This window comes from Dendronephthya gigantea, unplaced genomic scaffold (genome assembly GCF_004324835.1).
Source record: "Dendronephthya gigantea isolate DGI-Jeju-01 unplaced genomic scaffold, DenGig_1.0 000027F, whole genome shotgun sequence".
In the NCBI taxonomy this organism is placed as follows: Eukaryota; Metazoa; Cnidaria; class Anthozoa; order Malacalcyonacea; family Nephtheidae; genus Dendronephthya; species Dendronephthya gigantea.
This window is the reverse complement of record NW_021163037.1, coordinates 893,880-916,559: the sequence shown is the minus strand read 5'-3', so window position 1 is coordinate 916,559 and position 22,680 is coordinate 893,880. Positions and strand designations below refer to the sequence as shown.

The following is a 22,680-nucleotide window of genomic DNA, read 5'->3' as shown; positions in this document are numbered from 1 at the left end:
CCTTGCTTATCATAACACGTTTTCGTTTTAACTACCTTGACACGCGTCATATAACCCTGACTGAGGTTGCTTCCCTCTCGATTGATGTTCACAAAAAAGGGAACTGCTGTCGCACATGCATGCAGGAAGAACAAGAATGCAAAATGGAGTAAAAAAAACCCCAGAAAACCCTGGGAACGAGTTTGAAGGGGTGACTACAAGAAAACACGATTTTGCCTAATTTCGCTTAATTAAGGGAAAACTTATTTTCCCTTAATTATGGGAATTTTTTTGAAACGATCAACTTTTTTACCACAAAGTATCTAGCTATTTTTGGATAATAAACACATAGCTACGACAGGCCTTTGCTAAATTTTGTATTCAGTCCTTGAAGAGTAAGAGCAAAAAGATGACAGAAATTATTCACATAATGATTACAGCAAGGGGGCCTATTTTAAAGTTACCTAGCTATATCATACTATCAGTAGCAACTTATCGAAGGCTATTTACATATACATCTGAAATATACCAAGATAATTGAGTGATAGGCATAATCTGAATGACAGGCATAAAATAAATAAATCTGTTTTGATGTTTAGAATAATAAACAACCACTTGGGCCTAATTTAAAAGATAAATTCATTACAAGAGAAAATTTAAATCTGAATTAATTAAAATCTTAGAAATGCTGACATCAATCTTTCACTTCCTAAACCAAATACTGAATACTTGAGACGAGCTTTGGGTGTAGTGGGGCTGTGCTATGGAATAGTTTACCAATGCGAGCTAGGCAAACAAAATCTTTAAGCAATTTTAAAAATCTGATAAAGTTCAGACATCAATTAGTCTTAGTTTCTAACTTCTTTTTAATAGTTGCATGCGTATATGTAAATACTTTTATTAATATACTGTTGGTTTGTAAATTTATTTAATTATATATGTAATTGTGTGACGCCCCTCATGAAAATCGTCCACGGGTGATGAGGGTTGCGTGGTTAAATAAATCCCATATCCATATTTTGCAAAGTGTAGATATTGTTAAAATCATTCGTGGGTACTATTACATACGTACAAATTAAATTTCTGAACAAAACACTTTTTTCGACATGTCAGTAAATACAGTAAGTAATTTGTTACTATTATATCATGAAAAGCAACGGTGCATGGAAGAACTATTAGATTCGGTTTCAGCTTTTGCCAAAGGGCATCAAGTTTCGTAGTCCTCCCTAAAGAAATTTTATTGCCCGCTTGCGTGGACCTCATCACATGATCTGAATATCACAAAACATCTGTGAATTATATAGCAAAATATCTGAATATGTAGTAATTCGATCTGCCATAACGACAACTAATATTAGTTATATTTTTGTATATCGTTGTCGTAGTAAGAAGTGTCATGAGCTGAATTCATTTCTATAGCTGAACGTTCACTATTCAGATGTTTTGTTTTAGTCCTCTTGATTTTGAAGTAATATACCTTAAAATAATAAAGAAAATATTCAAAATACGGCATTACGCATGACATTTAAAAAATGTGTGGTTTTTCTGTGAGCCACCGAATTCTAGACTGAATACGCTTCATAGAACTAGTAAAATAACATATTTAGGAGAAATAAATATTTGCTTACCAAACACAGAGCCAAGATAAGACAAACCAATCCTGCTGACCCGATACCAACCGCTGTACCAATTAAAGCACCATCGCCTCCCTCATCGCCTCCCTCATCTTCTGTAGGGGGTTTAGTCGGTGTTATTTGCTGCTGAAGAAATGAAGTATTGTGTCGAAAGTCGCCCAAATTGCCATGTTTATCAGTAGCATCGACGACTGCCCTGGCGAGAGTACTTGTACTGACTTGCGTATTCTCTGATGAAAACTCTGCTTGGATTTTAGCGAAAACACTCCCTTCATCAAAATCAATGTCAGATATTGCTAAGTATCCACTAATTTTTTCGAATACGATCTTTAATGCCGCTTCGACTCTACGTCGGAGATTTTTATAATCCAAACTGTTTTTTTCGCGATAGTTCATGACAAACACAACGTTCAGGATCTTTAACTTTACAGATACCAATTTCTTGTTTCGGGTAAAATCAGTTGACATGATCAAAGTGGCCGAGTTATCGGTCTGGGTTGGATACACAGCTATAGAATTTTTCGAAAGAGATTCTATAATGGAATTGGCACTTAATAGAGGTGACGAGGATGGTTGTAAGTCAACAAAACTTAATGAAACTGTCGAATATGCTTTTTGCGAAGTACCATTTTTCGGAGGTTGTGAGGATTGCAGCGAAGGCGTCGAGCTTAGAATTGTTGAATGTAACCTTTGAGCCACGGAGCTGGGAAGACGGGATGATGTTGGTCTAAGAGCTTTGGTACTTGCATGAGACAAGGACGTAGATGTTGAAGCTAGGAGGCCTGGAAAAAAATCTGATGAAGATTGTTTACCTACGCCTACTGTAGTTGTAGATGTTAAAGGCGACAGTTCAATACTAGACGAAGATATTATGGAAGTTGGAAGAACCACGGCCGAGACAGTGCGATCAACCACAATGGTCAAACTTAGTTTTCGAGCACATGGTATAGCACCCATATCTTCTGCTACGATAGTCAACAAGTAAGCACCAGGTTGGAGAACTATTCTGGGTAGAACGGTACCATTTGATGTTATAAAGAATTTCTGGTCGGGATCGGATTCGTACGTGATAGAATATCGTATCCGACCGTTATCTCCACTATCGTCATCACTTGCTAAGATTTGAACTGGGAATTTGTAATTTCCTGCAGGAGTACTAAACTCAGGACAGTTGTCATTTTCATCTTTCACGATTATCGTAACGTTCGCTTCAGAACTTCGAATTGGGGTACCATTATCTGCAGCTTTGACTATGAATGTCAGATTCCTTTGGCTTTCGTAGTCGAAAACACCGTCAGCAGCGACTGAGATTTCTCCGGTATCGTGGTTCATCAGGACAAAATTTTCCCCTTCAATTGTGTACGAAACCATCCCACTGCGTCCGATGTCAATGTCATTTGCATGCACTTTCAGTATAACAAAGCCTTTTGCTCGATTTTCAGCTACCACAGCGACGTAAGATTTGTTTAAGAACATAGGCGTATTAAGGTTCGCTGCCACTTTTTCTGTACAGTTTCTACCGTCATATTCCGCATAACATTCGCATTTGTTTGGAAAAACACATAATCCGTTAAATGAACAGTTGTTAACGCCATCACACGTTGGCGTTTCACATGATAAACCAATCCAGTTTTTGTTGCAGTGACATTCTTCGTAACCAACGCAGGCTCCATTGCCTGTATAAAAAACATTTAAAAATTCCGCTGTATTTCTAGACGTTTGGAAATTGATATGAACATAATTGATCTTATTTTTAGGCTTCACAAAATTAGACGGAATTAAACCACCGACCTGAGCAACGATTTCGTGTTTCGCATGAAAAGTTGACGCACGTTTCTCCCTCAAAGCCCATTTTGCACGAACACAGATTAGGTTGTACGCACGTGCCATTTCCAGAACAATCATTGACATTTGTACAATCATACTGAGTACAATTGGTTCCAGCATAACCCAAGTAGCAACTACAATAAATCAAAGTAAAAACAACACCATTCATAATTGTTGAATGAAGATAAAAAGCGTAAATTAAAGTTTGCATACTCAGATTAAGGGCACCACATTCTTAAGGACCCAGGAATTGACAATTAAAACTTAAAAATTATTTGGGGCCTATTGGGGAGCTTGAACTTCTTAAAATTATTTGCCCAAATTAAACTGAGAAAACTAAAGTGAGAATAACTACCTGCAAATATTGGAGTCTTCCGTTGCAGCATTATTAAATCCACACACTCCATTCCCACTACAATTATTTAAATGCGAACAATCCAAACGAGCAGTACAATCATTTCCTTGATATCCTTCAAAGCATTTACAGATATTAGGCCCAACACATTCGCCATTGTTAGAACATTGGTTCACTGTATTACAGTCAGGGATGGAACAACTAGGTCCAGACCAGCCGACATTACAATCACATGTATCAAAAGCAATACATTGACCGTTTCCTATGAAAAAAGAATTTAAGAACTTGCACGCCTCTTGATTAACTGCAGCAGCGCCTATAGTACAATTGTAACATGGAGATAAAATTGACTTCTTTCCTGTAAATCGGACATTCAACCCGAAACAGCATTGCAAGGAGATATAAGAATCGAGGTCTAGCTATTAAGTCATTCTAATATAAACAGGACAATGTATAAAAATAATGTAAAATATTGTAAGAACAGAAAGAAAATAAATGGTAATGATATTACGATTGGTAAAAATAAAACTAAAGTAAAAATTTCACTCTGGAAATGAATGTACCTGAGCAATATCCAAGCGACTCACACGAAGGCTTGTTACAAGAAGATCCATTATAACCATTGTGGCATTTGCATACATTTACAGCGATACAATCTCCATTTGAAGAGCAATTAAGGACATCGATGCAGATTGCTACGACGCTGCAATTAGAGCCTAAATACATAAAGAGATGGCTTAACCCCGATAAAGTTGTTTTTCAACGAACATTACCAATGGATAAAATTTCGCAAGGAAGCTTCAATCACCTGTATAGCCTACGTTACATTCGCAAATATCCGTTGTTTTACAGAGACCATGAATTTCTGAAGTGCAATTGTCAACAGCGAAACATGTCGCTTTCCTATCACATTCAGCACCTTCCCAACCAATGTGACATTGACAGAATCCTTCTACACAGGAACCACGTGAGCAGTTTCCACAGCTTCCAATACTACAATCATCACCTGACCAACCTTCAAGACATGAGCACGTGGCATTCTTGCAAAGACCTTTCCCGGTGCAGTCATTAGGGCAACCTGCAAATGTTTTTTATCATACAACTATGAGAAATTCCCAGAAGTATTGAGGATGAATCACCCGAGTCGTTCGTTTGGACTACTTAAATGCTTTTTTAAAATATTCAAACGAAGGATATTACTGCCTACTGAATCGATAATATGGATCAGAGCGCAGAGAAACGTCGACTGTTAAAGTTTCTGTTATCAAAATATACTTTGTATTTGGGTATGTGAAAATTTAAACATCTTTGAAAGATGGGTAGTTTTGGCGTTCTGTGACCGCACACGTACGTTGTCACAGAAATGGCGGGCTATACTTCTTATCCAACAGATAACTGCATGCATGATATATGTATTTTTTTCTGAACAACCTGGATAGCCTGGTCTGGTGCACGATTGGAGAATAATGATATCCAGGAATGCAACTATTTACCGATTTGCAGTGATTGTTGGTCTGCGAAGGAAGTGTCGTTGGTCATCAAGATATCGAAGACACAATTATTTAGTATGACATTTTCCAATCCATTTTCTTTGCATATCCGCTTAGCTTCCTGTAGTAATAGGAAAAAGTCCCAGCATTATAAAATTATTTACCTATATATAATTAAATGTATTAATCGTTTTCATATAGATTTATCGCTGCGATCGATACGGTGTGAACATATATATTTGTTTGAACATTTATATGTTTTATTTTTGAAGTTGTAATAGTAAACTATATTACCTATCGGGGACAGTTTTAGAAAAATATGTGTTAGTGACATACATTTACTTGATTTAATGGGAAGTTATCTAACGAGTACAGCGGCGTGTGTCCTTCGTCAGTGTACGATGGATCCATTATATCGTCAATGTAAAAATTTGAAGAATTCCAATCCCAACTTCCCACGAGACCTGAACCATCATGATTCGCTGTTATTCGCCCTAAAATATTGCCAAAAATATCGATATTCGAAAAATTATGAAAAGCACTTCTGTCTACACTTGTGTTATATCAATAACTGCTAATTTTTCATTAGGAAAGGAATAGCTGTTTACAAGCATGCATGGCAAAAAACGATTCTTTGAAGCATATGATTCTTTGAGGCATATAAACCTCAATTGATCATCATCATGTTTTGGATTAGAGGGCGAGGGCTGATTCTCCTGGATGCATGGAGAAAAATTGTTAAACATACATCAATACATTGGACTTACAAGACTCAGAAAATTTAATAGTATTATTATAATACTGTTCTCCTTTTGGGCCTATCAAATCATTGGTTTCATCATCGTCCATAAATCCGCAAAGGCCTTCAGTAGTTTTGGTAAATGCAGCCGTTGGTATAAAATTCACGTTAAGATATTGTCGCGACATTACTGGGCTGTATTCCGCTTCAACCGTGACCGTTACACCTGGACAACATAAAAATCATGAGGAACTTTGGTCACAATCGAAATAGCGTGTTCTCCACAAATAGCGTACATTTAAAACTTACCAGATTTGAATTGGAATGCGAATATTGCAACACCATCGCTCTCTGTTCTATTATCAGGGTTAAAGATATTTAGCTTGATAGAATCATTGGCAAACAAAAATTTCGGGTCATGGTTTGACAAACTCTGCAAGACACCATTAATTCTAGGAAGAAAAATGTTCACTTTGTTCACAGGAGACTGATGAGATGCCACTTCAAGATTGAAGACAAATTCAATCTTGCATGGATGTATATTACCATAATTAGCCATAGTATTTTTGTGTATTTTATACCAGATTTTTAGTGTACCGCTAAGTATAATTACCTTGTCCAAGGGTTCTGCATGAATATTAATATATTTATTATTTGCACAAAAAGCACGAATTCTCTTCAAACAAGTAACTTAATGAATTCAAAACATTAGCAATACCTTAGCTTCGGCATATCACCATATGAGGACGTTGGTAGTGTCGTTATGGTTACGATGTCTTCTGCCACCTTTAGAGCGACTGCTCCAGTCAAAGAAGCACCTTTATAACCAAAGAAACGAACTTGCATTCCAAAGTCATTTACGATGCTCTTGCAATGCCAATATTCTCCAATACCAAAGTAGTCAAATTCCATCCCTTTATAAGTGTGGTAAAAAGAATAAAAATATATTGTAAATATCCTCGGGATGGTTGTACGAAAAACTCTTAGCTACATTTTGCGTCGTAAGTCGTAACTACTTAGATATTTCTTCGAGCATAAAATCTTCATCGCGAATGGAAACGTAATCGTCTTCAATTATGCACAGACACTAAATACCAACCAACCGTCGAGTGTTTGCAGATGCGGATCTCCGAACCACCTTACTGGTCTACGTCTTTCACAACATCGACCTTGCCATCGTCTTCGACAAGAACATCTGGAGCCACAAGAGGAATCAGTAATACAAACGCCATTTCCTGAACATCCTGTAAGAGTCGATTATCTTATTTGAAGAAGTTGCCAAATACCACTTCAGTTGGTTTGCAATATGCTTTTATGGGCAGTAATTTCACTTCAGTTAATTTAACTTCTATGCAACTACCAGAATAGATGTAGCTTATTAATCCGCTTTAAAAATAGAATGTTGAATATGCCCTAAAATAAGAGAGAGGCAGACCTTATTTATAGAATGTCTTAATTTCATTACCTTGGCAAGGAGAGCAATTAGGCTGATTACAGTCTGGTCCCTTACGTCCATTAACGCACACTGGTGGAACACCACAGCTGTTCTTTTTTCTACATAAACATTTTCGATCTATCCATACTGGTTCTTCTCCGTCTTTACACACAGGACATCTTCAGAGCAAAGCAATAAATAATTGAAATTATTATTTAAGCTTAAGAATTTAACAACACCAAAATAATTGTCATAATTGTAAGAAACAGTCGTGTATAATTCCTGGGACCACGCGTGGAATTTTTTACCTTACCTATCTTCGCACTTGCACCCAAAAGGTCCGAGGGTTGATTTCTCATATCCATTACACGAACATTCACACGGGCATGAACCATCCCACGCAATTGTGTCTTTGCTTCCGTCGTCACACGCACAGGCGCACTATATAAGAATGGGTTTGTAAGCTATAGAATATATTCCAGGATCGAACCTGACAGTCTTAAAAAACTATGCATGACCATGCAAAATTTGTTTTCTAATCCTGCATGAACGACTATATATAAAGTCAATATTTCAAATTGTAAAATCTTCCACTTTTCTTTCGCGATAAGTGGTGTTAAAGTGAAGTCTTTAAATAAGATTGTAAACAGCTTACGTGGCAGGAGCCGTCAGAATTCATTACCTTTTCTGTACCATCTTTGCAAAGACATGGGCATTCAGGCTTTTCCTTGCTTCTTTTTCGTTTCATAGAATTATCTGGGCATTTTTCACATTTGCAAGTACCATCTTTCATCTGTATATGAAATAATGATTAACTGAAATTAGAAAAAGATTCGTATGTAGGTGCACAACTATAGTCATGCATTACCTTTATGCCCTTTGGCGCTGTGGGATCGCCCGAGTAGCAGTCGCATTCCTCATCGCATTGACCGGTTTTTGGATCAACTTTGCCGGGTTTGCCGTTCGTAATGCAACATGGAACTTTCACTGGGGTGAAGAAGCATTCACTGTATATTTAAAAAAAAAATAATTTTTTACCTTAAAAATTATTATCTTAAAAATGTATGCTGTGAATACTCAATTAAATATAATTTTAGAAAGTCTATGCATGAAAAGCAATCATGCTATTATACATTATTATTAGCGTACTAAAAATTACGGTATGCTGATTGGTCGAGAGGAGTACAATTATTTCATTAATTATATATCTTCTGTAATCTTTAGCATATATATGCTGCAATTTCATTGGCTAAGAGCAGTGAGATTAGAGCATTAATTGCACCCTTTGCGAGTTGGAATTGCACTCTTGCTCATAACCAGTAAAAACCACTTTTAGTATATACAACTAGCCAATCACCTTCATTGACGGATTTCAAATTATGCTAAACTTTAATCATTCCAAATTGTACTATTTACCATGATTGTTGTGATAAGATTTAACAATTGTACTGAAGTTCAATAAATTGTAACTTTAGATTCCAGAAGATATATAATTAATTAGTAATACACTCTCGCGTATGATTTTCGCATCAATTGCAGGACTTAATTCGTTCTACAAAAAATCATGTAATGTTGTATCGATACTAATTTTACAGACATATTTTTTGTGGAGAATACAAGGCAAAAGACGTTGTCAAAAAACCACAGGAATATCTTTCAGAGGAAAAATAGACTACACTCAAAAATTACACTGCACCTTTTAGCACGCTCAAACAGTGAAGTTGTAAAGAGGTTCCAATTTTTATTGTACGAGCCAATGTTGAGAGTTAAAGATCCGGTGACTTTCGGCACTCCTCCGCGGAAGTTAGCCTCGATATTCTGGCCTGCATCAGGACATTTTTCAGTGCAAAATTTTGCATCAAGTGTTGTTGTTAATGGAACTTTTAATGTAAATACGAACAGAGAGGGAATAGATGTCCCTCTTTTAACATCTAAAAACGAGAAGAATGAATCACTACGTGATCCCAATGAGGCATTATAATATTATAATATTGTCATATGTAGAAATCGCACAATACTCATAATGAATTAATAACATACCAAATATTCTCTTAAGAAATGTGGCTGCTTGGTGTTTTAATTTTCTAGGAATTACCGATGGCCAATGGACTTGAAACGATGGCGTAAGAGTTACCAAAAATGACGCATATTTGTTCTCCATGTGAGCTTTGAAGGATGGAATTGCTGATCCTTTCTGAAACTAGAGGTGCTTTTAACTCAAAAAACTTGACACCGCCCAAATTTATTGAACAGTAGTAACCTTGTGTGCAACCATGAAAGTTCGAGTTTCGGCTTACCTCGTAAAAAATTCGCTCAACCCCATGCCCTTTTCTCCATATTCCACCAGCTGATATAGAATACTTTGACGTTAAGCTTGCAGATAATGATGAAGCGGCCTATATACAACGAGATGAAAGGACTTATTTTGATATTCAATGAATTATACTACAAGAGTTGAACGAAATTCTAATAATGTTAATATGTCATATATTTAGGATCTTTTTCAGAAAGGTAGAAAATTATAATTAAAAAAAATATTTTTGGCTTAGCCGAACAAAGTATAGGTAAATCCCCTAAAGATTGACACGCGACAAAACCTGTTCGAGGTCCTTATCATCAAATGAACAACCGCGGCCCTTGATCGTTTAATTAATTTTATTACCTTGGCTGAAGCAGTTGCTGACACTCCGACATCCAATCTGAACACTCCCGGAATGCACACAGCACCAACAAAAGGGATACAAAAACGTCCAACTTGCTTGTTGTTTATTAGTTTCCTGACTTGCGAGACCGAATAGCTACATAAACAACAACAACATTTGGAAAAAAATATTTATTTTGACACAATAAATTAAATGTCAAATTAAGCATCAATTAATTAATAAAAATTAACTATCATGAGCAAAGGTAAAAGAGAAGAGCACAAAAAAATTCATCAATGAACAATATGGGGCCGACCACTGAACCTTCTGGTACACCGCACATAATATATCAATTGTTGCTGGTATTTGGAGATTACAGCAGGAAAGGAGCCTCTTATTAACTTTTCAAACTATTTTTTTCGACAACAAATACATGTCTTATAATATAATCTGAAGATACTCAGAATTGCTCCACTGATATACTGCAATTATGTACTGACATCTTTATTTCACACAAATCCTGACCTAAATAGGTGTGGATAAGTTGCCTTGAAAATAACTCGCCTACCTTGAAGAAGGATTAAAATCGCAGTTGAGGTCTAATTTTAAACCACCAGATAAACCCACGCCGACTGATTTTGGTTTTAAGTAGGACGTATGGAAATTGATTTTTACATTTGCATTGAACTGGACACTTCCGCTGACTTTTAGATGAGGTCCAATCTATGACGAATATTATAATATGAAACATAAAGTCGACTGCTTCTTAAATCTTTTAAGGTATTTTATGCTTTTAGTGAAGAACCTACCTTTTCACTTCTTGCCATTATGAAATTGGCTCCGGTTGTCAAGCTACCCACTGCACGCCTCCGACGCGAAGAAATTTCGCTTACATTGTATTGCTCTTGTACATCCCCATCCTTCACGTTAGATATTGGCATTAATTCCGCAAAATAATTGCCATTCTCTGCATAGAAACTAATGACCTATAATTACGGATAAATGTTACCATCATAGAGAAAAAATGGTAACAATTGGTTCCTCCCATTTTGTACAACGCCTATATACATGCTCGCTTGTTTGTTCTTCCTTCCCCTTTGTAACAAAGTTTTAAAGAAACACGCGTTGTGATTGTTAATTTAGTAAAAAAATACGCACTGTTCTTTAAATAAGTTTAAATTTATCTACATTATCTTACTTTTCCAAAAAATGACCCACTATCTCTTCCCACAATGATATCCCCGACTGTGACATTGGTGTCGTGTTCGGTGATCTTCAAACCAAGAAGATCATCCCCTCCCAAACATGAACTCGTCGCCTTATTCAAAGTTTTATATCTAGTATAACCAAAAAGAGGAAGAAAATTTATATTATATATCAGGTTTTTTTCTTAGTAACCGATTTGGTAATTTTCAAAGCTGATCGGGATTTGATTGATTTGCACTGATACCTTGTTGAGTTTGAAAATCCAGTCTTACAAGTCATGAGTTCGGTATAGATAAAATTGATCCCCTCATCTTGAACAATTTCTTTAACAGTCTCCAAAAAGCCGTTGCTAGTACTTCCAACAATAACATTTCCAATGCTCAAATTGCCATTAATAGTCGTCATTGGAAAAACAACAAAGAGTGTAGTGACTTCCTCATCCTTATCAGTTGTGTACGTTTTTGCGAGGCATTTATATACGTGTCCTATTTATAAATACACAGGGTTAAGGTTATAAAATTATCATGTTTCCATACATATTCACAATTTAGGATTGATTATAATTCACTGTGTATAAATATAATCCAGCTTATATATATATATAACCTGCTATCCTGGACAGTGGACCAATGAGCTTGTTATTTATGTACTGCATGCTAATTCTTGCCCAATTAAAAGATGCTGCACACTTACCACTTGAAATAGTGTGTACTTTAATGGTTTTGTTTATCGGCGCATCTCCTGAAAGAACATCTTGCAATAAACTGTCATCAGGGCTGTTTTCAAGCAAGTCTTGATCTAATATTTTTTGCAGCGGAACCTCTTGATCAAAATCACTGTTGGAAATCACATCTTCCACTCTTGCTGGGATTACATTCATAATTGCATGTTGATCTACAAATAAACCAAGATTATTATTTTAGACATAAGAACAACATAAAACACGACGTAAATTCACTCTATTTACCTTATGTGAAGCACTTACTTGTGTACATTCACTCTATTTACCTTATGTGAAGCACTTACTTGTGAACGTGATTTCTTGAATTTTATGGAATATTCCCTCAGCCTGTGTGCTTGATATAATATCTCTTCTCTTAAAGTTTACTCTGTCTTTTTTTGTCACAACAATCAGGTTATTTTCATTGGGACAACCATATATCACTAATTCATCAGAATTAACAAGTTTCACATTTGATATCAGTTCGACATGGTTTATCCGGGATTTATCATCGTAGTTCTTTTGTACAAACCCCTTTGCACATTTGATTTCATTCCAGTCATAACATCCTGGCACAGTAGTATTATTCTAAAGGCAGAAAGAAAATTTCCACTAATAAATTAAGTAAAGACTTTATGATGCAACCGCAAACTTTATCTTTTTGTTTGCAGTAGGACATCGTACAGTAACAAATTAAATGTTCCCCCCTCTAATAAAGACTGTTACAGCGTATGCAGTAACATTTGTTTGCAGCCTGTTATAAACTGGAAGGCTTATTCAGACCAAAAAGTACCAAACTGTTATTTTAGTTCCCAAAGTCTACATGCACCACCACATGAAATCCCATAGTGAATTCTAATTATAAAACAAGACGATGCCAATGGGTTCTTAAATGGGTTACTCATACCAAAACGTTTTTATTGTAGCAATTTTCCAAATCCTTGCATTGCTGGCAACTTCTTTTGCTAGACTGTGAACGCTCGACGTTACACATCCTTGTGCTGCAATCAATGACCTATGGAATTAAAAAAACTTATTTAGATATCACTTAGTTAGTGTGCTCATTTACACAGCGTTTTGGAGAGCTGAAATGTTCAGTAATCATTATATTATCTTTTAAAGAAACATGGCAAACGTCAGCATAAAGACACACCAAACGAGCATTACAGTATATATGGCGACAGATGTTTAGGCTACTTAATGTACAAAATTATAATGAGCACCAACTTTCATATCACTAGAACATGACGGATTTCTTCCAACACTTATGCAGTTGTGATAAAACCAAGACTGACATTGACCAACATCCGTCTTATATGCTGTGCCAGGTAAACATGTTCTTGTGCGTCAACACCCACATCCCTTCCGTGAATGACAACTACGACAAGTTTTGAAAGGTGGGCAGTAACTGACTGTACAACCACGACCCTAAAAAGATGATTTAAGAAGTAGGTGTAAAATACAATATGTTAAATGCTGATGGTATTTGAATATGGTTTATAGTAATCTGATTTTTCATGAGGTTTCAGAAAATCAGATGAGAATTTGCACTAGAAACTCACACTGGAATCTTCACTAAAATCTCTCTCCAAGAGAGGCCGAGATATTAGATAGCTATGCATGGGAATTCGATTTGTTGAAACTATACTATAACGCTTACCATCCATCCTAAGCGACACTTGCAATGGTTTGGTCCAACACAATTGCCATAAGAGCTGCAATTACCAAGATCTTTACAATGATATGATGAACAATCGGCACCTTCCCATCCACTATTGCACTTGCACGTCTGTCCCAGACAGATTCCATTAGAGGAACAGTCGTTAGTACAGAGACCACCTTTAAAATGTCAAAAATTCAATGGTCTCTGCAATAGTTTCTGATATAGGACGTTTTGAATGCCGTTATAGAACAGTGAGTTAATGTGTTCCAAAGAATTTTGAACTTTTTCAAACTTACGATTTTCCCCACAAATTAACCAGATTTGAAAAACCTGCTGATTTAGTAATTGTTTTTTAAATTTCCTTTCCCGCAACAAACTTCCTTTTTAGAAAAAAGTATATCTGTAAGCAAGATATATCGGGGTGTCCGAATTTTGGAAACTCCTATATCTGTAAGCAAGATATATAGGGGTGTCCGAATTTCGGAAGCCCCTGTAGTTTTAAGGATAATATAAAGGGGTGTCCGAATTTCGGAATTTTGTAACAGAGTAATTGCAAAATTTCGCAAAATTGAAGGAAAATTTGAAGTTTGAAAAATGACCAAATTTTGGGGGAAGGCGTGATGCCTTATCGACTTCAGGCCATGAAATTAGTCTTTCAGGATGGATTACATTTGAGTGCAATATGATGATTATGATATTGCTGGATAAGATGAAGAGAGTTGCTAAAGATTAATGTTCGGCGCATGCTATAGGGTAAGTCAAGGGTTATGTTTATATGTACTATGCCCGTCTGTGGCTCTATTTTATGTCAAGTATAGGCAGAAGAAATTTACTTGGTTTCCTTTCACAGATCGTAGGTCTTGCTAAATCGCACGACGTTTCTCTCATTGCCCCGTCGAACACCCAACAACCACGACCTTGCTAAAGATAAGATTTATAGACACGATTTTAAATTAGAAATAAAAATTAATTACCTGAATGTATGTACAAAAAGTACAGATAATACTTTTAAGCCCTTACTCGGTTCATTCAGAACAGCTATAGAGACCCACACATTGTGCACACGTACATATAGAATGTTAAATTTAATATCAAATTGTTTGGTAAACAATCTCTCAGTACCTTTGTAACGACGTCAATCCAAATGCTTATTTTGGTTCCGTACGCAAGCTTATGATGCAATTTTTTTAAAACCATTGAGGCCACCAGAAAGTCTTGAGAGGAAAACATGCTTCCTCCAATTTTCTAAATTATACAAGATGGAGTTTGATTGTCTAAGTTATATATATAATATGTCTAATATTTTAGGGCATGTTGGTGTTGATAATGTCGAAATATTTTGTACGGTATAAGAAAAACATAATCCAAATAATAACTTGATTCCTTGCCAAGCGCAAATAGTTTTTATTAGCGGCTAAAAATATTAAAATAAAAGAAACAAAAGAAATGAATAAAAAAAAACAAATCTTACAAACACAACTAAATCTTTGGCTTAATAAATGATTAAATGTTGTACTCCAGAGTACGAATTTTCCCATTTTTTCAATTGTTTTCTGGTATTCTCTACTGACCTTGCACATTTCCTTGGATTTCTGAAAATTTTGGGCACTTCTCAAATTGTAATAGCATTTGGCGTTTAGGAAAATCCAACCAAATGAACATAAGCCTAAAAATTGGTTAAACAGTGTATCATGATGCTCGTGCTCCCATCAACAATATGCATAAACAACGTGGAATTTCGTACAAACTAATTGGCCCATTTGTTTACATTGTTCACGCTAAGCGAATCAGAATACCTAAATTTTTTATACTTCATGTTAGACGGTGAATAATGTACTTTTTACCGGAAGTATAGTCAATACTTATGCATTCTGATTGGGTAACTGAAAATGTAAACAAATTTACCGATTGGTCAAAAACGAAATTCCTCCTTGTCACATGCATATACTTCAGTGGTTACTTACCTGTTGCGAAAATTGGCGTCGGTGACTGGAGGAAAGGCTGATAAATTACGTGCGGCAGCTGCGTTGACATTCTCCTATCCATAATCTTTCTCATGATTACGGCTCGATTCGCATTACCCCACCAGTTATATGATGCATTTACAATGGTGTCACTGAAACCGCTTGATAAGGTTCTAAGTTCGAACTGATTGCTTGGGTTTGAAAAGTAATTTTGCTTGATAACTTCACGACCGTATGATTGAATCTGCATTGTATGCGAACGTCCCTTATTTAAGAAAAAAACATTTCTTGTGATGAAGGACATATTGTTCGTTTTACTTGACGCAACCAAATTCAGGGTATTTCTTGCGGCGTTGTCATAACATACGTTGTCCGTAATGGTAGCTTCATCTACATTCTTTATATTAACTAAGTCATGTGGGTAAATAATGTCGTTGACATTTAAAAAGTTTCCCGCCATGAAAAGTTTACTCTGTGCATCGCCGCCAACGACGGCCACGTGAATAGCTTCACTTCCCTTCTTGATTCCGGAAATGATGTTATTCACTATATTCACCATTCCTTTTTTTCCAAAAAGGTAAATGTGAATACCTCCCCGATTGCTAGCGGTAAAAACGTTGTTTGAGATTTCAATTGAATCATTGTTGCTAACCACCATTTCAATTGATGGCGGCTTAATCGGTTTTCCGTCGTTTCCCACCAAAGCAACATGACTACGTCTGATCTTTAATCGGATCGGTAATGCATGATCTGATGTATAATGAAGAGCTGCACCAGATGTTTCTTGAAAACTGCTTTCACCAACAATAACGTTGCTGCTTCCTTTACCTTAACGATGTTATAAAAATAGTTGTGTAAGAGATCATATATTTTCTTTTATAATTTTTAATAATCTCTTTTTGCATTGAGCCTATGTGAAAATAGGAAGAATTTTCCTACCTGTTTTGCCAGTAACGGTAATTTCTGCCATGAATCTGTTTAACGTCGATATGTCCGCTTCAATAACAAATGAATCTGTTGGAATTACAATATATTTATCCAGATATAGATTAGTGTTTCCACTGTGTATGCTTGCGAACTTCGTAGAACGATCACTGTTATAAATCGTTACAGAGTACGAACTCTTCGTCCAAGACAGCAGACGAAAATGAATTTTTCTATTATCAGAGACAGAGGATTCGAATGCCATCCTACAAACTATTGCTTTCATTTTGTTTCGTTGATTTAGGAAAGCATATGAACGATCGTGCACATAGACCTTTTGAACAGGACCACATAAATCATGCTGTCCTAAAAATGGCTGTAATAAGGTCATATTTTTTAATGGGGCAATAGCAATTCCATGTTGTTTTCTTCCTTTTATTGAAACCTCAGAGATGGAAACTGATCCTTGATTGCCTAGCATGGATATTGCTGGATAATTCGAACTGCTTTCTACTGTGACATGTTGGATTTCCATCGTATCTTTTTGCCCAATGATTTCAATCCCGTTGCTTCCACTGATGTTAATGTGTGCTAGAAACGGCGATCGTGCTATAACTTGAATCGAAGGCACCGAATAGTCGTGTAGAATCCCCGCATCGTGAATGAAAATATTTTTCAGTGAGGACAGCTCTTTCTGTTCTTTGTCTTTATGACCGGTTGAATTTACAACGTTTGGATGGATAATTCGTATGCTGCCCCACTTAAAATTGCTTTCACATTGCATAAATAGCATGTAGTAACTGCTACACTGACCAATTATTTGGTGTTTGCAGTTAGAGAAGGAGGTTTCATTACCACGACATTTCAAGGAAACTCTGTACCGAGGACTAGTGTAAACACCATAGTATCTTCTTTGATGATTGATATATCTACCATACCCTAACTGCCTGCAGGCTACTATCCCATCCTTCGAAGTAAAATAGTCAGGACACACAGCCTGCCAAATGGCATCAACAAATATCTCAAGCTTTCCTGCGTATTCGCGGTCTTCGCTAACAAGCCGAACCTTCCGTTGTCTATTTTTACATCTATTCTCTGAAGAGCAAAACTTTATTTTTTCGTTCGTTGTTCCGTTAGCAACGATATTACCTAAGATGAGAAGACCAATATTGGGCTTGAAATATAACTGAACCCCTGGTTCAATGTACAGTGTCGTGTTTTTTGATATCGTCAGGTCACTCGTGACGACGTACGGACTATTTATTGTAGTCAAAAGCAAGGAAGTGTTAATGTATCCACCAATCTGAGATTGATTTGCATATGGTTTGGACGTTATAGTGCTTGTGAAGTTTCGCGTAGCAGAGGCTGGAAGGTACAGGACTTTTGGTCTGTCATTCCAATTATCGAAGTGAAATATCTTTTCCCACAATTCTTCGGCCGACGATGTGCCCCAGTAATTGAACGTCCCGTCGATATAATCATTTTCTGGTATATAGTTTGAGCCGCAGGTACGCCCAATAAACAATTCTTTTCCCATTAGTTTGTTGTTGAAAACGTTAGCCCGAACGTCATAATTAGAAAAAGCGCATCCAAAAAGTCCAATGGAGTATGAATACACAGCAGGGATGGTGTACGTCGGCGTAACCAAAGGCACGCCCTTATTGTGTTCTATAATGTTGCCTCTAACAGAGAAAGTTTGAGGCATCCAATTTGACTTTGCATCAACATTTATTATGAATGAGCACTCGTTTTCCAAAAAGGTGTTTTGCTTGATATGAGTCATTGCAGTACGTATTCCTTTCCCAAACAAGTAGATTATTCCATGGCCTGATGGCATAGAATTGTTTACAAAAACGTTGTTTTTAAACAAGATCGATGATCGTGACGTGTCGACATTATGCTTCCGTATAAGAAATAGATAGTGCAAATTTTCAGAAAATGTGTTGTTGTTGATTGCAAGTGCAAAATCATTTTCCGGTTGATATGAATCAATCTCAAATCCATAAAACTTTGTTCCCGAAATGTTGCATTCAGTAACCTCTATGTGGCTGTATAGTGCACGGAAGGTATAGAGTATTCTTTGATTTTCAATAAATATGCAACGACGTAAAATGATCACCTGGGTTTGTTGTAGGTTCTTATAGTAGCTAGTTATAACATAGGCACTCATTCTGCGAACAACACAGTTTTCCATTTCTACAAACTTCAGGTCAGTTTCGTGGACAAGATTTACAACGTGACTACAATCCGATAGTTCTGAATCTTTAAGGAACACTCCCTGAGAAGAATAATGTGAGTTTATAACGTAGCTTCCATCGCTTATTACACAATTGTTTATAGAAACATTTGAAGATGAATAGTATAAATAAATTCCGTAGTAGAAAATTTTCAACGTGACATTTTGTATCTTGAGAAATTCTACAATACTGTTGCGATCTAGCCGTATTCCATAATTATTATTTATCACTGAACCGTCCGAGAGGACCGCTTCACCAACAACCTTTTTCATCGCACACTCCCCCTCGCCTAAATATGTCAAAAAATGTATTAAAAATATACAGTATATGACTAAACATTACCGGTTAATGTCTATATTGTGGATAGGGCAAAATATGATGAGCCAAATTTCATTCCTAGGCTATAAAATTGTTGAAATAATAATACCTTTTGTACTGAAGATAACGAGTCTGATTCTTGCTCCATGTGAATGTGCTTTCCGCCAATAACGTAAAGTGATGTTACCTGGTCCTAAGCTGTAAGTATCGTTTTGGCTAGCTGCGATGTGTATGTTGCTTGATGTGCTTGAACTGGTCGCGGTGATGGTGAATGTTTCATTCGATGATAGTATTATTTCTGCAACCATGGTTGCTTGAGACAAAAGCGTTAAATTAAGAGAACATTCAAAACTCGCTTCGGAAAGGGTTTTCGGTCCCAAAATGATCTTCATGTCATCCTTGCTGACGATTATGCTTTTATTTTGCTCGCACAGTGAATATTTCCTCCTTAGCAAAATGTCGGGCACAACTAGGGAATCGATCCGTTTAACACCTACATCATCTATAAATGATTCCATTCCAGTTTCTCTAAAGTAAATGCCCCACTCCTTTGCGATCACGCTACAATTGTAACATATTAATGACGACGATGTTTCAATTCCAAAGCTATTATGTTTTCGTCCATATTGTTCGTCTATTAATATATTTCTCATATCCAAACCAGGAACCTGAAAAGCGATTCTAATACCACCTTTAACAGAGTCGTGAATTTCGATATTCCTGATAACTTGCCTTAACACGTCAAAATTCAACATATAGGAGCTTAAATACTTGTGAACAAGATCGCCACCACGTTCAAACTTTACGTGCGTGATTTTACTTGGTTTAGCAGTTTCGCGAAATCTAATTCCCCGCCAATAACCTGGATGACACTGAACGGCCCATAAAAGACGATTGTTGCACGATACTCCCCAACCTTGGAAAGGACAACTGCTGATGTCATCATGGGTTCTATGGTTGCATTTTAGGTTTTTCCACCATACTAGCCCTGTATTGTTAGAGATGGGATAACGATAAGTACGAGTGTAACCCTTAAATCCCAGCTGCTTACACAAGACAATTCGATTTGAATATGAACTACCATCGTCACATATCGCTCCCCAGGTGTTGTTATAAAGTATTTCAACTATTCCCTCCCAAGGTTTTGAACCATTTACAAGACGAATTGAATAGTGTCCAAAGTTGGAAACCTCTTTCAATTTCGTTGCAATATCGAATTTTATTGGATTACTCCTCTCTCCAAGTATGTCAAGCTTGCCGTATACAATAAATCCAAGATACGGGCGCACGTTGACCTGAACACCTTTTTCAATCGTCAGTGAGGCATTTGGGTGAATGATAACATCTCTTGTCACAGTATAAGGAGATTGGTCTCTATTCAGGACGATGTTTTCAGTTAAGAGACCGCCTAGTACACTATCATTCCTAAATATGTTACGTATCTCCTCATTAATAACGTCAGAAAGGTTAGCACTTGCGAGGAAGGGAGAAAAGTTTAATCGAGGCAAATAATTTCGATGACGGAAATCAAAAATCCTCGCAATGACTTCGCTCCCGTTATTAGTTCCCCACCAATTGTATCTACCGTCAATTTCGTATGTATTGTCAATTGGCGTAAGTATAATTTCGAAAGGAAATTGCGGATTTTCGAAGAAATTTTCATTCGCAGAGATGAGTCTGCCTGAGCAGATTAGAGCAGCAGAATAGTTGATATCATAATACGGCAATACAGCACGTCGATGAAGGACGTTGGCAATCAGGATATTTCTCGTGAATTTGAAATAGCTCGAAAGATCGGCAAGATTAAGAATGCTTCTCTCCACTTCATTTCGCATTATGGTATTACCTCGAATATCGACGAATACCAAGTCTTTGGACAGTATATCAAACAAAAGTTCTGCTACATTATCGAAAACTTTGTTGTGTAATAAAGATAGTTTGTTGCCATATGCATAGTACTCCAGTGACAGTGTGACAGCATTTTTTTCTAAAACGTTCCCTTGAAAATGGTTCGAGTTTAACGCGAGTGTTGTCAGCCATCTCGAATGGATTTCGATAATACTTTTACCTCTGTTATTCAGAAATTCGTTTTCCTTTATCGCAACGTCTAATTTGTAGGGAAAACACAGCCAATAATTGTTGCTCTTTAATGCCACAGCTGAGGCACTTCGCATGTGATTGTTAATCCAACGGTTTTTTGAGAAAATAGAAACTATCGTAAAGTCTTTAACTGGGCAAGAATATCCTCCATATTCAATGTCCACCAGATTCTCACAGGAGTTATAAAGGAAATCGTTATTGTCGATTTGTGACACATATCTTACAGTTTGAATACTGACAACGGTTGTGATAATTTTTGCATAGTTGTTGCTTCGAAAAATGTTTCTTTCCACGATAAATAGGGAGTAATGCTTGGCGGATAATACAAGCATGGACGTTTTTAACGAGTAATTCCCATTACGTTGAAATGTATTATTTACAACCTTCAATACATATGTTTTGCCCGAAACAGATATACAGTTTGCACTTGAATCAGTGATAACCGAATTTTTAATAATCGCTGTGTCTTGATTAGCATTGAAAGTGATTGCTGCTCCCTTAAATCTGTGTATCGTCACGTCTGATATCACAAGAATCTTGTTATCTTTCATAGTTTCTGGAATTCAAAAAATGTGATAACTATTATGGTTTTATAATCTTCTTTTGCGCCGTGCAGTGTTATATTGGTATCAATGCATGCATAAAACAAAATATTTGCGAAGAAAATTAGAAATTTTTGTAGAAAACGAACGAGAACGAATTCCCAAACCACAAGACATCGTAGAAGACAGAGCTCTTTCAATTTGAGCCCACCTCCTCCACAAATCCTCCATTAGCAATTATGTATGTACATTGCATTAATTGAAGTACCGTTATATCTCAGCACAAATACTTGAAATTTTAATGAATGTATTCATAAATATCGTTTTGTTTGACATAAATAAACAAATTTATCCCAAAACGGTGTAAAATTTGATGTGTCATTATTGATGCAAAATTCATGGCTGGCAAAATTCATGGTATGCAAAATTCATGGCTGGCAATATATCTGTGCGTAAATAAATCACATTACATAATTATGATAACAGTATTTGTTAGTTACAAAGGTGACTATTTTTGGTGGCAAACGACCTTGATATTGGGTGCGCAAACGACCTTGATATTGGGTGCGCAAACGACCTTGATGTTGAGTGCGCAAACGATCTTGTTTTTTACCCGATAAGCAGGCACTAATCAGATTTTTTAAAATGACAAGTCGTTTGGTCAGTTGAAAGAAATTCTATATATAATTCTAGAAATTTTATTTAAAAAGTCGTAAAAAAAGTGATCACGCAAGTTATACATTCTGTGATGATAGTGATGTCAGATAAAATCATTATATCATATTTCAAACTTACTTATTCGACTTGATAGGAATATCTTCAGCTCCTTTTTTGCATATGCGGCCCCTTTAAAATGGATTTCTACAACGACGGCGCTACTCTGCCAGTCCATGATGAAATGTTC

At 36.4% G+C, this 22,680-nt stretch overlaps 2 protein-coding genes across 2 annotated transcripts; both read right to left on the bottom strand.

Moving 5' to 3' along the window:
- Positions 1 to 146: 146 nt before the first annotated feature.
- On the bottom strand, positions 147 to 13,378 carry LOC114523362. Its single transcript, XM_028544259.1, has 28 exons — positions 13,256 to 13,378; positions 12,936 to 13,043; positions 12,334 to 12,616; positions 12,001 to 12,201; positions 11,552 to 11,792; positions 11,300 to 11,438; positions 10,911 to 11,087; positions 10,670 to 10,824; positions 10,122 to 10,257; positions 9,757 to 9,855; positions 9,500 to 9,659; positions 9,156 to 9,390; positions 8,328 to 8,466; positions 8,115 to 8,252; positions 7,773 to 7,900; positions 7,490 to 7,638; positions 7,128 to 7,268; positions 6,743 to 6,938; positions 6,334 to 6,476; positions 6,053 to 6,250; positions 5,622 to 5,779; positions 5,289 to 5,406; positions 4,604 to 4,873; positions 4,359 to 4,511; positions 3,796 to 4,057; positions 3,405 to 3,574; positions 1,608 to 3,289; positions 147 to 1,456 (listed from the first exon to the last, which is right to left on the bottom strand). Exons 1-28 carry the CDS (start codon positions 13,259 to 13,261, stop codon positions 1,334 to 1,336), a joined length of 6,108 nt encoding a protein of 2,035 aa, XP_028400060.1. The 5' UTR covers positions 13,262 to 13,378; the 3' UTR covers positions 147 to 1,333.
- Positions 13,352 to 22,680, bottom strand: LOC114523361 (protein bark beetle-like). Its single transcript, XM_028544258.1, has 9 exons — positions 22,572 to 22,680; positions 19,244 to 21,790; positions 16,595 to 19,105; positions 15,656 to 16,483; positions 15,263 to 15,357; positions 14,814 to 14,936; positions 14,525 to 14,612; positions 13,689 to 13,867; positions 13,352 to 13,456 (listed from the first exon to the last, which is right to left on the bottom strand). Exons 1-9 carry the CDS (start codon positions 22,666 to 22,668, stop codon positions 13,376 to 13,378), a joined length of 6,549 nt encoding a protein of 2,182 aa, XP_028400059.1. The 5' UTR covers positions 22,669 to 22,680; the 3' UTR covers positions 13,352 to 13,375.